This window comes from Besnoitia besnoiti, chromosome III (assembly GCF_002563875.1).
Source record: "Besnoitia besnoiti strain Bb-Ger1 chromosome III, whole genome shotgun sequence".
Lineage (NCBI taxonomy): Eukaryota > Apicomplexa > Conoidasida > Eucoccidiorida > Sarcocystidae > Besnoitia > Besnoitia besnoiti.
In genome coordinates this window covers 377201-392741 of record NC_042358.1, presented here as the reverse complement: position 1 = coordinate 392741, position 15541 = coordinate 377201, and the positions used below count along the sequence as shown (strand labels likewise).

At 55.8% G+C, this 15541-nt stretch overlaps 4 protein-coding genes across 4 annotated transcripts; 3 read left to right on the top strand and 1 right to left on the bottom strand.

Annotated features, from left to right (window-relative positions):
• Positions 1-1648: 1648 nt before the first annotated feature.
• Positions 1649-4175, top strand: BESB_043770 (proliferating cell nuclear antigen PCNA2; the record flags this gene model as incomplete). Its single annotated transcript, XM_029362828.1, has 5 exons — positions 1649-1850; positions 2357-2503; positions 2829-2975; positions 3247-3329; positions 3891-4175. 5 exons carry the CDS (start codon positions 1649-1651, stop codon positions 4173-4175), a joined length of 864 nt encoding a protein of 287 aa, XP_029220194.1.
• A 1526-nt stretch (positions 4176-5701) lies between these two features.
• On the bottom strand, positions 5702-7294 carry BESB_043760 (diadenosine tetraphosphatase family protein; the record flags this gene model as incomplete). Its single annotated transcript, XM_029362827.1, has 3 exons — positions 5702-5798; positions 6087-6310; positions 6755-7294. The coding sequence occupies 3 exons, from the start codon at positions 7292-7294 to the stop codon at positions 5702-5704; spliced, it is 861 nt and encodes a 286-aa protein (XP_029220193.1).
• Positions 7295-7861: 567 nt separating this feature from the next.
• On the top strand, positions 7862-9016 carry BESB_043750 (uncharacterized protein; the record flags this gene model as incomplete). The annotated part of the gene is made up of 2 exons (XM_029362826.1): positions 7862-8329; positions 8825-9016. The coding sequence occupies 2 exons, from the start codon at positions 7862-7864 to the stop codon at positions 9014-9016; spliced, it is 660 nt and encodes a 219-aa protein (XP_029220192.1).
• Positions 9017-11150: 2134 nt separating this feature from the next.
• On the top strand, positions 11151-12545 carry BESB_043740 (putative ubiquinol-cytochrome c reductase hinge protein; the record flags this gene model as incomplete). Its single annotated transcript, XM_029362825.1, has 3 exons — positions 11151-11297; positions 12010-12099; positions 12513-12545. 3 exons carry the CDS (start codon positions 11151-11153, stop codon positions 12543-12545), a joined length of 270 nt encoding a protein of 89 aa, XP_029220191.1.
• Positions 12546-15541: the final 2996 nt, after the last annotated feature.

The following is a 15541-nucleotide window of genomic DNA, read 5'->3' as shown; positions in this document are numbered from 1 at the left end:
GGGGTAGAGTTGTGGGACGAACATGTGAGATTGGTGATGTCCCTTCAGATGAAACACCATCTCACATAGGTGACGTAACATTTGTTCCGTACTGGACGCGAAGACCCGCTGTTGCCGAAGACCGTTCACCAGCGTTAGACCGATGACCATATACCTACTGATTCGTAGATGTCTGCAACCAAAGTAGCTTCGGGGTGCTCCGAAAAGAAAATACATCAACAAGAAGGCAAATCCGCCGCGACAGTCGACTGCTCTGGTTGTTCGCACATCAGCGCTCGTCTAGCGCTTCTAGGTCGCACTGCGGTCACACTTTCTCACTGGCAGAGAAATCGCTCCCGCACACAGACGGAGATTCCCCGTAGAGATCCGTCCTTCATCATGTCCGCAAATATCCACATGAAGAAGAGTGGTAGAGAGAAAAACTGCTTCCGTATCGACGGTGCGTCACCGCGGCGGTCCTTTCGGCTTCGCCAGGTACGAGGGCGTTGACCGGGAACGCTCCGTCGTCCGTTTTCGAGTGTGCATAAGCAGTTCTGCTGCGCAGGCATGATAGATACTTGTTTCGGATCCTCTGACTTAATTATCCCTGCGTACGTGCCCTGGGCACAGATAGCGACATCGTAAACAGAGAAGGGCAGGCCAGGCGTACTGCATGCAGAGGCTGCGAAGAAGACAGAGGTGTGCGCTGTGTCTTCTGCACGTGCAGCAAGCCGATTGCGAACACGCCGAAAAAACACAGGCAGGGGGAGGGGGGTGGCTCGGCGTGTTAGCAGAGGGGGGAATTTCTGCCTCTGAGGAGGGGTGGGTGAGGCCCTGCGATTTTTGTGTGCACAACTGCAGGAAATGATTTGGAGGGGAAGAATCGAGGATTTTGAGATCTTTTGCGGGCGTGTTTCAAGGATACGTCAGGGTTGCACACTAGACATCGCGAGATTTTCCACTCGAAGACAAGCAGCTCGCCCCGGTTCAGCAAAGCCCCAGGTGTTTCACGTGTTCAACAGCTCTCGCTCACCAGTGCGTGTCGGACATACTCTTCCCCGTCGTTCACACATCTCGAAGGGGAGCAAACTCTTGGGTTTTCGTTACCTCCCCTTCTCTCATACAACCCCGGTAACACCCGGCTCTTTTCCGCGGAACGATTTTGAAAGAACCGCGGCTTGTCCGTCGTCCCATGACTCTGTGCGCTCGGCCGTCTTCGCGCCGCCCGGCTCCCTGCACGCGTCTTCGTATACACACCTAAATACGAAAGTATCGATGGAAGACTGCCTACGCGTGCTCTATTTTTGAAGATTTGATCGACAAGTCTTGTTCCACTCGCCGTCCGCCTGTTCCTCCGGTTTTTCTGCCGGAAGACGCAACACGTGGACGAAGCATCTCTCTGCTTCGTCTTCCAACGTTCATTCCCTTCTTTTCTCTTTGGAAACGACCTGCCGTTTCGGCGGAAGGGTTTGCCAGCAGGTCTCTTTCTCTGTATCTGTGTCTGCGCGGCTTTGTTGGCAAGCCGACTTCCTCCTCCGTCCTCTGTACAGCTACCTAACGTCGGCGCGATCGTCCAGCCCGCCGTTTTTCGGAAGCCACACGCACTCGCTTGTGTGGATTCTTCGATTTAGGCTTGGTCTTGCAACCGTTGCTTTCACTGCTCGCCAAGATGTTCGAGTGCACGATTGAAGGGCTTCTTCTGAAGCGCCTGATGGAGTGTCTGAAGGACATGGTCACAGATGTCAACCTCATCTGCAATGCGAGTGGAATTTCACTCGACTCAATGGACGGAAGCCACGTTGCCGTTGTAGATGTCAGACTCGATGTCGATCTCTTCCACAGCTACCGTTGCGACCGTCCCGTACAGCTTGGTAAGTTTACAGTGGCCGGCTGGTGCACATATTCTACTCGCGTGCACCTGATTGCCTGCATCGATGTATATATCGAGAGTCTTTCGACCTCATGGTCATGGCCTTCGATGCAGCTGCCGAGCGATTGACTGAGCACCGCCTCTTGCCACTGCGCCTGTGTGAGGATCTGGAGAAGCTCTTTGAAAATCTATTCTCAGCGGTATATACCCATACCTGTACGCTCTGCCATCGACCCTTTCGCCTACGGGGCAAATAGATAGATGCAGAATTATTGTCTCCTCACTCACGCCGAGAACGGCTCTCGAAGAGCTTCGTCTCGCATTTGGCGCCCTTGCTGCCTGCACAAATGGGCAAATATAAGCGTATCGAGTAGCTGTAATCTGTGCTTATCTGGAGCGGTTCGGCGTGCCCGTCTCGGCGTGTCCGTCTCGGCGTCTGCTTTCGCTTTCTCTTTTACTTTTCGAGACACCATCTCTCAGTGAAGTGCCTCCTATTCCTCTGCGCAGGCGTTTCGGTTCCTAATCTTCTCCTGGCGCTGCAGCCAGTCAAATCGCCAGAGACTTTGGTTCACCTTTCTTCGCTCCACGGTGACGACGAGGACGACGAAGAGGACACGATTCTTCACATCAACATCGAAGACCCTGAGAGCGGCGGTAAGACAACAGACCTCCCGAGCGTCGCTTTCTCCCTTCTCCAGCTTTTCTATCTGCGTTTTCACCTTTATCGCTCACAGCGCGTTCGTGTTTGCATTGCGTGGCTAGTCAAGCCGGCTCTGTTGTTTCGGATTGTCACCCTCCCCCGTTTTGTGGCCTCCTTGGCGCTCTCCGGTCCGGTTTTGCGTCACTTCTCACGGCCTGCGTTCACTTTTCAGGTCGCGCGGGCTGCGTTCGATGCTTTTTCCGAGCCCTCTGTCCGCGCGCCTTGGTCGCAGTTTCCGGTGCGACTTGCGAATGCCTCTCTTGCCGGTCGGCTGTACAGACACGTGGTCGATGGAAGTCCGCCTTCTTGACGTCGAATCCGAGCAGTTGGAGGTGCCTGAGCACACCGAGCACGAAGCGACAGCCGTGGTTCGCTCGAAGGAGCTCCAAGAGCTCGTTCGCTACCTCAACTCCCTTTCTGAGTCGAGTAAGCTGAGAAGGCCCCCTGATGCGGTCGAGTGCACTTCGGCGCATTTGCGTGCCTCCTCTGCGCTGCCATAAAGCACAGCACGTTGCTGTGCTCCAGCGGCCTGAGCGTTTTTTCTGGCTCTGTTCTCCGTAGAGGACACACGTATCCTACGTGGGGGTGAGTGCACATTTTTCAGTGAACACAGTGAATGGGGCGTTTTCTCATTTTTTGTGTCTCACGTCGTGTGCCCTGCGATCTTCCTCTGCGCGTTTGTCTCTCGTCTTTGCAGTCGTCGTGAAGATGGACAAGACGCACATCCACCTCTCCGCGCGTGGCGATAGCGTCGCGGCGTCTCGCAAGATGCAGCCCGAGGTAAGAAGCACGAGACACAGAAAACGCGCCTCCTTTCTTGGGATTCTCAGCCCCTGCGCATGCGCCAGCGCTCCGCTAAATGATGAAAGCCACGTCTGACTCGACCCGCGCTCAGGCTGGGCGAGACCGGAGAGAGTACAACACAGAGACGAGGCAGACGAGCCGCCTTGCGGCTCACGCCTCGCTCTTTCTGCCGTTCTCCTCCTGCGTGATGACTTCGGTTGCGTGTCATCTGAATGGCGGAGGGACGCGAAAGGCACGTTCCGGTTGCGTGTGCAGTTTGTTTTTCGAAGCAGGGCGTATCCGCTGGCTCTTGCATGGAACACTGTATCTGAGTGAAGTTTGGCAGGCCTGGCTCCCTGCAGTAGCTGCCTCACGCGGGCTGCGACACGTTGCTTCGCGATTGAATTCTCCCCCCCGTTTTGCGAGACACCCCCTCCCTGCTGTAGGGTTCTCACCAGGAAAGCCCGCCGGGGGCCGCGGCAAACCCACCTTTGTTCCTTACGCCTCGACGATGATCTCTCGCAAGCGGCTCGTTGTATGTATTGTTTTTTCCTTCAGAGCCTGGTCTGCACGAACTCAACTGAGCACGAGTTCGCGGCGCGCTACCTGAACATGTTCCTGAAAGGCGCGGTGCTGGCCGACTTCGTCGAGATCGGGTGCAGCCACGGGCTCCCCATGCAGATTTCTTTCCGGCTGAAGCTGCAAGCTGACCGCGAAAGAGACAGCAAGAAGAAGGGCGCTGACCGCATTCCCGATGTGAAGATGGACGAAGATGAAGGACCCAGCTCACGGAGCACTCTGTCCTTCTACTTGGCTCCAAGAATCGAAGACGATGAAGAGTAATTGGGGAGGCAGCACGCCGGCGATGCGAGACGCCCCTTTCCGAAGAATGCCGCGGAGCCGCAGGAGTCTCGGATCGAGGAGGCTGCCGCGAGAGGGCGCGGCAGCGGGAGGAGGAACGCGTAATCAAGATGCATATCTGATGTCTTTTTACCGTCTCGAATCGCTGGAGATGAGTATGAGGTGAAACTGGCGTTTTGTTATCTGTGGTGTATCGCTTGTTAAAACGAGTTTGAAAAGGTTTTGGTATGCGATCGAGAAAGTTTCTCAGCCTTCGGGCTCATGCAGTCTAGCTCTGACTCCCACTTCTCGCACTCTTCAGCGAGAAACCGATGGAATACAATTTTCTCTTTTACCTTCAAAATCCCTATTTCAGTCTTTTTCCTTGTACTTTCGTTTCGTCCTTTCTTGGCGCTTGGATCTGAACTTCGAGTCTAACTCGTCCGCCGTCTTCTTCTCTCCTTTCGCGAATAAAGAGCGCTTCACCTTCTCTTGCCCAGGCTCCGTGCTAGCCTCTCTTTGGCATTCGTCTCCTTGCGGCTCACTCCCGGCTAGCCGAGAGGGCCCCTGGTCTCGTCTAACGGACTAAAAATCCGTGCGGTGCGGGTTCAACGGTCTTCAGAAGGGGAGTTCCCTCCTTCGTCACGGCACACGAGAACAAGAATATATATATGCGTAGTATATACACACTATATATATGTATATAATGTACAAAAATATATATATATATATATATATATATATATATGCAGATGCACCGACGATGACACGCACACAGACAGTAGATGTTTTTTCATCGAGTACTTCCGGGCATTGATTCTATGCGTGCGTGCTGTCCAGGCGAAGGGAAGCACTGCATTTCTGTCTCACTGTGATTCTGGAAGTGCCGAAAACAGAGCGCGCGAGTGGATTCCTTTAACCCGCGCTTCGCACCCACGTTGGCAACCTTTAGGGGCACTGAGAGCGAAGCTGACGCGAGTCAGCAGCGCCGCTCAGCAAAGCAACGCGCCGCGGATTTTTAGGTGGAGGCAGCGAACGGCCGTTCCATGCACTGCGTTCGCGAGTGCAGTTCTTGCGTTCTCGACTTTTTCACACGCAGTGCGTGCCAACTTTGAAAAGTTTTTGCCGATACGCTACAGGTGGACGTACCACTCCTGCGATGTACACCAGCGGGAAACCACCAAGTATCGGCAGCCCGAATACCTTAAGCCCTTCGGGTGCGCTCGGCGAAGAACAATAATCCCGCAAACATGACCCAGCACACATGTTTCGACGACCACCTAAGATTGCTGCAGCCAGACGGCGAAGGCGATGGGGGGGAGGGGGGGGGCCGTGTAGCCCTACAGCGGCACTCCTTCGTTCTCAAAATGACAAACGCCGACGCAGAGCGCTTGGAAGGCGACGCAAGGACATGTGTCTAGATTTGAAAAACGCGCACACGCCATCGACATCGGGCGCAGAAGTTTTCCGGTGGCCTCGCCTCTTCTGGAAGAGGTGAACACCATGAATCCTAAACTCTACGCTGTAAACTAACGAGGAGTTAACTCGCTCTCGACTGCGCTGAGGCGCCGCACCCAGTCGCGGAGCTCTTGCGCTTCAGCCGCCATCTCCTCGCGAGTCCGGGGCCTGAAAGGGGAGAAAGGACGCCGAAGAAACAAATGCTAAGACCCCACATGTAGAAGGCGGCCAAGCGATGCGAGTTTGCTTGCAGGCCCCAGTTAAAACAGCGCGTAGCAGGCAAGCAGCGCACATAGGGAGGACGGGAGATAACGAACACAACGAACAAGAAAGAACGAGGTGGAGACACGGCTGGGACTGGTGTTTCCTCGTCGTGCCGGACTTCCCGTAATTCGTAGTTTATAGTCATTTGAAGCAAAGAGTTTAAGTTTTTTAACCCGAGGGCCTGCGGCTCACTTGCTATCTTCTCGGTCGACGCCAGCGCGGACCGGCTCGAAATCGCCTTTGAATCGCGGAAGAATGTGAAGATGGACGTGCGCGACGGTTTGGCCGCTCGCCGCACCGTCTTGCAAGGCGATCGAGTAGCAGTCCGCTCCAGTCTTTGAAAGAATGAGGGCTGCCACGCGGCGCGCGCTCTCAAACAGGTCCTTCACTTCCTCCCCCGTCAGATCGCGGAAATGCTGCAGACAGCCGAAGTACCGAGCAAAGAGACAAGACAAACATCCTACAGCCGCAGACGCAACAGCTTTAGAACCGGAGGAATCCTCGAGTCACACGCGCGTCTCAGCCAGGCTGCCTGCGAACCGGGAACGCCACGTCGCAAGCAGCTCCACACTGCGCCGCCTAGTCGTCTCAGACGAAGCGAAAGCCCCATGCCTACGTGCATGTGAAGCGGCAACCGTGCAGTAGAAACACAGACATACATAGATGTTTGTATGTTTGTATGCATGCTTGTCTGTATATGTGGATGTCAGTATGTGCCGATATATGTATGCACGCATGTACATATATATATGTACGTAAGAATGCAAGCAAGGTATATGTATGTACATAAAAATCGATATAAATATAGATATATCCATATATGTTTGTATGTGGAAGCTCTAAAACCAGTAGTGACTGACCGGGACAACGCGCTTGGGGACGACGAGCACATGTCCGGGGACAACAGGCTTCAGATTGGTGAAGGCCACTGAGAAGGGGCTCCAGAAGAAGACCTCGCGCCTCTCAATGAGCCACTGCGCAAAGCAGTACGTCTCTGTCGGGTCGTCGGCGCCCTGGTGGGAGCTCCAGGGAACGCCCTCCAGGGGGACAGGCAACGCAGCTGAGGGAGGCGACAAAGGAGCTGCAGGAGAGCCGGGGGAACATGCAGACACGCGAGCCGCCATCGACCTGCGGAGGGAAAAGGAAGCAGAGAGAGGGGCGGTGCAGAGGCGCGACGACGCAGCTTCCACGCCGCGTCTGGGCGGACGTGCGCCAGACAAAGCAGCGGCGCGGCACGCGCTTGTGGCGTGCGTCTGCGCCCGGGGCGGAGGCAGACGGCGGAAGGATGAGTGAGTCAGAGGAAACTTCGCGGCAGCGGCGAGCGCCAACAAGGCGGAAGAAGGCGAAGCAGGGCACCGCGAGCCGCAGGACGAGGGGCGGAGACGCGGCGCGAGAGACATCACCTCCTCGGGCAGAGAGAAGGCACGCCGCGAAAGCGGCAGGGAGGAGACACGAAGAGACACTCAAGAGACGGGCGCAGCGAGACAACACGAGGGCGCCAAGGCACAAAGGATCTGCAAATAAGGAGAAGGAGAAAAGAAGTGCTCCAGACTCGCGCGGAAACGAGTGTGCGGCTCGTGCGGCGCAAGGAAAGGCACGCAAAGCCGCACGCGATTCCGCTGTGAGATTGCGCCCGTCGAAGATTTCTATTACGTACGTCCTCTTCGGCCCTAACCCGGTCTCTCTGTTTCGGCTGAACGCCACAGGGAGTTCTCTGTTTTTCCTGCCACTTGCCTCACGCGTTTTTCTGTTTTCGTTGCCTACGGCCGGTTTGGGGAGTTCAACTTTTCCTGGAGCGCTGTTCGCAGACTGTCTTTTCTCCTCTTTCGGCGCGCCTCTTCGTTCTCTGCCGCTTCCATCGGCGCAACCGCGTCGACTTTCCATCGTCCTTTTTTACGGCTCAAACTTTTACCCTCTCTTGCCTTCGCTCCACGCCTCGTTCTCGGTTAGGCGTTTCCAGCGGCAGCATGGAGAGTTCGAGCGACATCTCGCCTGCTGTGCGGGCTGAGTCTGATGCGTGCTCATCGACTTGCGCGGCTTCACGAGGCCCCTCGCCCTCTTCTTGTGCTTCTTCGGCCTCTGGTGACGCGGCTGGCGGGCCTGCAGCCGCTTCCGCAGAGACGCGCCCGCCAACTCTCTCCGCCTTGACTGCGTTGGACTCCAGCGGCTCTCCACGCGCAGAGCCTCAGAGTGACCAGACGGCTCGCGCGTCTCCATCTGCGGCAGCTGCAGCCGGGAAGGCGGGCGAAAAGGAGACAGTCGTGGAGGACGGCAGCGGACCTAGCCCAGCGCAGGAAACAGGCTTGGGGGCTAGCGAGCTTGAGACTTGTGCCGACACAAACACCCCTTCGGTTGCCAAAGTGATGACTCGAATGCAGTGGGAGAGCGAGCAGCAGTGCCTCCACCGCCAGCGGTTTCTGCGGAAAGTGATTGAGGTACGCTTTCCAGCGCCAACTCGAGAAAAGTGTATTCTTTTGGAAAAGGATGCTTGCGGCACGCTGAGAACTACGTGCAAGGAGACGTGGGTGTGCGAATCAAGCGAAGGGATGTCCACGGGCCTCGTTTCACGCTGGATGTGTCCGCTATGTAGGATGACTACCGGCATGCCAGCCTACCGCCAGATAGTCCGTCTGTGTCGTGGCTGCTCGCATTGCTCGTGAAGCTTCCTTTTGAGGAGCCGTAAAACTCTCTGCCCACCGACGTCTGGGCGGCGGATGCTGAAGCCTCTGTAGCTGATCATGCCGTGCGCGGCGTCGTCGCTTGTATGTCGTTTAGGGCGCCTGCTTTACAATGTGCGCAGGGCAGGCGTCGCAGGTAATACGGCGTCTGTCTCAGTCTCTTCACCTATACGTGCCTGCCTGTGTTTGCGCGTACGTGATTCTTGGCGAGTGCGAGCATGTGGCTGCGTCCGGTCTTTGCGTCCGGTTCAGGACCACGAACGACGACTCGGCCGCGTGGACCTGGGAGAGTTGGAGCTCTTCTCCGCGCTGTACTTCAACGTGAAGTTTCTGCAGTGCACCTACGACCGGCACTTGCTGGAGCGCATGCGTGCCTACGAGCCCGACCTCGGAGTGTCGCACCAAAGGAAGAATCAGGACAGAGAAGACTTGGTCGTCAGCTAAACTCCCTCCTCGGCAGAAGGCAGACAGCGGAAGATACAGCAAACGGGAAAAGGGGCGGCGATGTGGCCGTAGGGGCAAGGGCGGGTCCTGAGACGAGACCGAGGCGGCGCCGACGGGCGACACCTCCTCGCGGGGCGCTGGGCGCTGTGTGTGGAAGACTAGAGAGAGAGGGAGGCTGGAGCGAAAGGAGACATGCCCACTTCATGGCGCTGCTGCGCCGCCACGCCCCGGTTTTTTAGTCAGAGATTTTACTCGGTCGGTGCAACTGCACCCCCACGGCTGGCACTTGGGGGGGCTCATCCACTGTAAGCATCTTTCCAAGTTCAGGTTCTCTTGTGCGTGTTACCAATTGTTAAGCCTATTGGTCTCTGAAGCTGTGGTGCGACACGCAAGCCGACCAGCGCGCGCTCACGGAGTCCGCGCTGCTCTCAGCTAGGTTGCTGTGGTGTAGGCTCGAGTGCCCTCCGCGCGCGATCGTAACGGCGTCCATGCACCAATACACCAAAAAACACATTTACATACGTATATATATAATATATATGTTTCAATAGGTATTCGTGATAAAAAAGAGAAAAAGGCGTGCTTGTGATAATCGAGAGAGCTCACGATTTCAAGGAGCCAGGCGCCGACCCACCCGCCCAGACGAAACCTGTAGAAGCATCCAAGCGACACACTCCCACTCCCTGCACCATAAAGCAAACACTTCCTGTGTACCAGCACACGTAAGTGTGTTGTCGATTACCTTTGGGCACCTGATTCGTTCCGTCTGCAGCCTCAAGCGGCCAAACAAAAAAATCCTGCCACGTTTCAACCCGTACGTGGTCACAGGGACAGGCAGACGAACCTGAGGGGTCAACGCGCGTCGAGGCATTTCTGGAGAGGGAACCACAGGCGTTGGGAGTCGGCCTCAGCACCAAGGACACCCATCCGAAACCGTTGACTTGTGCGAGGAGGTACAGACGGGAGAACACACGAAAAGTTGCTTCTTACGCCTTTTCTCTACGTTGAGAACGGGGAAGCATCCGTTGGCGAAGCAACGCCAGAGGATCTGGAGACCAACGGTAGCGGGCATACAGCCTGCCAGCTGGCGGTGGCAGTATGTTTCTATAATGAAAGGGGATGCCGTCCAGCACCGCCCAGGATGACTGCTGCATACATCAAACTATCGGGATGGATTCTACGGCCTACGAGACTTTCTGTGCGCACGTCATAGCCATGCATAACTGTAACTGTGACCTACCGGCCTGCGCTAGGTAGCGGCTGCTGAGTTTACGCGTGCGTATACGAATTTAAGAGCACATCTTGTTCAGAGATGTCCCAGCTAAAAAACGGGGCCGGTGTGCAGGTGCAAGGGGCCCCTATCGGGCGTCCTGCCACTTTCGAGTTCGCCTCTGACGCTCACATCCCTTGGAAGGAGTTGCGGGCGTCAAAGGATGCACTGGAAATAAGGATGAACTGCAGACCCGGAGTCTTTCACGTTTTTCACCTCGTTTCTTTGTGTCTCTGTGCCGCGCGGCTGTCCCTCTGGGACGCCGCGGAGGATGTCCACCTCGGAGGCGAGGCGACAGCACGCACTCCGAAGATAAGGCGAGTCTGTTGGGTTTCCCGCGACAGCTGTGCGGCGGATTTTTTCAGGCGATGGAAGGTTCTTGCCCTGTTCTATGCTGTCAAGAGGCGAAGTTCTCTGTCCGTTTCCCGGAACAGTCGAGCGTCTTGGTTGCGGAAAAATCCACCCTTTCTCACAGCTTGTTTCCTTGGACTGTGTGTAGCGGCAGCTGCCTCCAGGGAAGTCGCCGCGGCGTATCACCGAAGGGCGTTCTCGCGTATTGAGTTGTCTTTGAAAGTTGACATTTGTTTGTCTCTACTTTTCCCAGGGCCTCCGTTCGCCGGACCCTTGCTAGTCGCTGCGTTCTCTCGCCTTTTCCTGTGTCTTGCGTCTTTCGCGTCCACGCGCCTCCCTTCTCCCGACTGTCTCCTCTGCGTTTTTCTCTGCGCCTTCAAGCACCTCCCTGCCGGATACCTCTTCTGTTTCGACGCTGTCTCGCTTTTCTTCCTACCTTCCGCCCTACACCCTCGGTGTACGCGAGTATTTCTGTCAGACCGTTTTCTCGATTCTCGCCTTCCGCCCGCCAAGATGTCGTATCCCTACTACTGCGAGTTCTTCACCAAATTCCCAAAGTTCATTCCGCCCAAGGACCCGGCGGAGCGTCTGGTTGACCCGCGCCAGAAGCTGGAGCCCGGCTGCACAGCCCGCTGCTCTCTCTGGGTCAACGAGTACGATGTGAGTCGAGAAGGCCCTACCGCCTCCATAAATCGTCCCCGCTTCACTTCCCTGGCGCCTCAGCGATCAGCCTCGACATACCTGAAATCGCGAGGGCCTACACCGCATGCATGTTTCCTTGCTTCTGCCTTGTATCCGCTCCTTTGGGCGGGGGCCGGCTTGTGGCGTCGTCTGCCTTGAATTAATTTCTGTATCGCGCGCCACTTGGCGGCGCGTTACCTCGCCAATTCTTCGGGTTTGCGGCTGGCTGGCAGCACTCTGGGACGTGGGACGGGCGCGAGCAGTGAGAAGATGTGCGGTAGTCCTTTGCTAGGGCAGCCCGCCGGAAGGATGTGGTAACACGTGAATGGAGCTGACGCGAGGAAAAGGAATGGAGGGAGCGCGAGAAAGCCTCAAAGATGCAGGATGCAGCGACGCGGAAGAGGAGCGGACAGAAAAGAGCCCGGGAGAGAGTGAACGGGAGAGTGTAGCTCTGGAGTTGAGGACATGGTTTTATGTGTGTAGGTGTGAAAAGCTTGCCAGACGTCTACTGCGCTGTGTTTTTCAAGCACGCTTGAGTGACCTGCATGGACGATTATGACCAAGCGCGTGGCCGCGTGTGTATACTTGTGAGGCACCCGCCGAGTCTTCCGTGGAATTTATCTTTTCTCTCTCTCTTTTTGTGTCGCTTCTTCGCTCATTTTGTGGCGTTTTGCTCTGCGGGTGCCTTCAGGCTTGCACCAAGCGCGTGCGTGCGCGCACGGACAACAAAGGCAATTGCTCGGGTCAATATGAAGAGCTCCACGTCTGCATAGACAGATGTGTAAGGATTCTGGCTATCTCCTTCCTTTCATACAGGAATTCTCGTCTTGTCTGTCATCGCTGTCGATCTTCAGTGTGGCAGTGTGTTCGTCGACGCATTCACGCACAGTCGCGTGTGGACCTTCATGTATTTATATGCACACGTTCTTGACAGACGACGAAGTATCTGCGTATACCGTAGCTGTTTTTGTCTGCAATCCCTCGAGCATGTGTAAAGGAGAGTGCGACTACCTTTCTCTGCTCCCGCGCGTGAGCATGAAGCTGCCGGTCCATGCCACTGCAGACATGCCCACATCACGTTATGCATATGCATGTATGCGCCTATATATGTGTATATTTAGTACGGCCGTCTGCATATCCGCGTGAGAATATCAGTTCTACCACAGACTCTCCTTATATGTTGCTTTTTTTCAGATTGCGAAAGATCTCTTCAAGTATTTAAAGTGACCGCACAGCTGAAGACGCGAGACAAGAAGGACGAGCGCTCTCGGTGGAATGCTTGTCTCGGCCCCTGGTCTTAGCCGCGGCTCTGTTTCTTCGTCAGACAGAAAACGGCGGGAAAAGAATGCACCACGCGTCGTCTTTTCCGGATTGTTCCTTCCTTTTGCCGCAAGGAGGCGCGGAGCTACTCCGAGACCACGCTCTGCGACGGGGTGTAGGAGCACATGCACGGTGCGGGGAGACAAGAGAATCAAGATATAGATGGACAGCAGGAGAGACGCCTGTCATGTTCTCTGTCTCCTTCTTTTCCATTTAGACCCACAAATGTGCGGGCTGTAACGGGCTGGGGCCTAGCCAAGCGCCTGCGTTTGTTTTCTCTTTGCACCCTCGTAGTCGCGTCGGTCTTTCTGCTGTCCCGCATTCCCTTCGTGGGCGGTTTGTAGGTAAAACACGCGCAGAAACGTCACCCAGCGAACTGTCCCGTGTTCAAGTTTTTCCGCGTATCGAGATAGAGCGACAAAACGCAAAAAAGGAAGCCGCCGCGCAAGGACGGGGCCTGTCTGAGATGTAGTTCCCACGGTGCCAGAAGAGGCTTGATACCTGCCCGGATGACATCATAACATTCCCAGCAGTGGCGGTTAAGCTACAGAAGAGACACGCTGCGCCCCTCAGCGGCTTACACACCAAAGTTCTATTTCATTTAACCCTGTCGTCTCTAGCCAGGGCGCGGCGTGAAGAAGGCCGCTCGCTCCGCCTTCAGTGCAGTCATACAGCACCTACAGGGGACAATATGCCACATACGGGAGTGAAGAAGCGTATCTGCAATTCCACCAGAGTGCGAACAGGTATATGTATAGATATATCGCATATGTGGTCAACGGGAACGCGCCTCACAACGGCGTTTAGAGGCACATCTGCGGTCAGGGGCAGGGGGGGGGCGGCTGTGGGGAGGGCACATCGCCCCGGCAGATAGGGACCTGCCAAGGCTGAGACGTCGTCGTAATCCCGCATCTGTGTCACGTTGTTGAGGACATGCTCGGATTCTTAAACTCCACGCTTCACGCTCTTGGGGGGGGGGGGGGGTCGAACTCTTCCCGTGTTTGAATGTATACCAGTCACGCTCCCTAACTTGTTTAGGGTGTCACCATGCTACGTAGTGTGTTTGAGGTGAAGGATCGGCTTCCACAGTCCTGGGTGAGTGCTTTCGCAGTTCCTGGCAGGGCTACGGAACTCCATTCGAACAGCAGGAGTGAGGAAATACCAGAGTGACTAGCCACAAGCCTGCTCATTCTGTGTGAGACCGAGGCGGACAGAGTAGCACCTGTTTGCCGCGAGCGTTAAAAAAGAGTTCAGAGGGAACAAACGTCCATGTGTGTGGCGCATCACGAGCGGAGGTCTCATGAGCTTGACGCCATCCTCTTGACAGCCTGTTCACCCCTGCGTGTTTACAACTTTTGTGGTGGTTCCCCCTGTATCGTGCCTCTCCGCGCGTAGATATCCTTCACTGGAGAGGCCGCTCTCTACCCGTTTGACGCCCGCGAGCTGCATCGTCGTCCGCAGCGCCTCGTAGAAACTCTCCGCACTACAGAAGGACTGGCCTTCCAACCTGCCACTTGCCTCTGAGAAGCAAGCCGCTGCACGTCCCCGTTTCAGATGCTTTTCTAGCCTCAGCCCCACTCGCCGGGCGCGAGGAGCCGAGAACGGGAGCCCGGTGTGGGGCTGCGGCGGTCACTAGTCTGTTCGACTTTCAACGGAGATCAAAAAACGGATTTCCCAGCGCCTCCCGTCGCTTGGCGGTGTCTATCGCCGGAACTCCCTGTGCTTTACAGACGAGGTCGTTTGACGAGAGTGCGCCGCCCTTTTCTTCTTACTGAGGGAATGCAGTAGTTCGTGAGGCTCGGCATACCCGTCGATCTCGAGTCTAGGGGCAAACCGCCTCAGCGGAGCCGTGCGGTGTTCTGTATTCTTCCTCCAAGGAGTGAACAGACCGGCGGCGGCAGTTCGCCCCGCGTTTCTCCCTCGCACCCGCGGCTGAATCAACTTGTCGAGAGGCCATGCCTGCCGGTAGCGAGGGACTCGAGGGCGTCTAGATCGTTTATGGTTGATAGATCGACGAATGCGGGGGACATAAGGCCGCCGCCCTTTCCCTCCTAGCTCGAATTGGCATTCACACGTGAGCCTCCACACGCTTTTGGCACGGAACTCAACGCACAGTCTCAAGCCGCGGCTTAGAAGTTTCAAGTTAGCTCGAATTTCCGATGCCGGAGAACTGTGGAAGGAGGCCGCGTGGAAGACACAAAGTAACAAATGCAGCTAAAGGCATCCAAATGCAGCTAAAGGCATCCAAATGCAGCTAAAGGCATCCAAATGCAGCTAAAGGAATCAAACGCAGCCAAAGGAATTGAATGCAGTTACAGGAATCTTCTGCAGGCGGCATCCAGTAGAACAGTGCGACGGCAGTTTCTCGATCTAAACCTCATTGGTGGACACTCTGGGAGGATTTGGCAGTTGGACGGCGAGAGAGTTTTTCCTTTTTTCAGTTGAGAGGTATGTGCGATGCCGGCTACGACCAAGCTACGTATGTGCGGCGCCCCGGTCTCCTCCTTCACGCACCCCTGACCTTGGCCTTTCTCCGCATATCAAGTTTGCCTTCGCATTTCACACCGAACGCGTCTTTACTACCGCCTCCACCTCCTGATATTAATCACTCGGTATTCCCTCAGCTTTCCATCACCATACGAACGCTTTCTTTCTTGCCTCTCAGCTCCTGCAGCGCCGTCGTGCATCTTTGGTAGAGAGATGAAAAAGTCACAGATGCCACGCAAGTTGCTTACAGACATGCTGGGGCACACATTGTTCTATGACATGCGCGAAGAACGCTGCTCTCTGTTTCACGGAAAACCGCTGGTGGCGCGTTACGCGGTTCCATGCATGCTGAAAGAGAGACTACCGTTACATACACAGGCTGTCCAGGCGACCACCTCGTAGTGATGAAGGCCTTC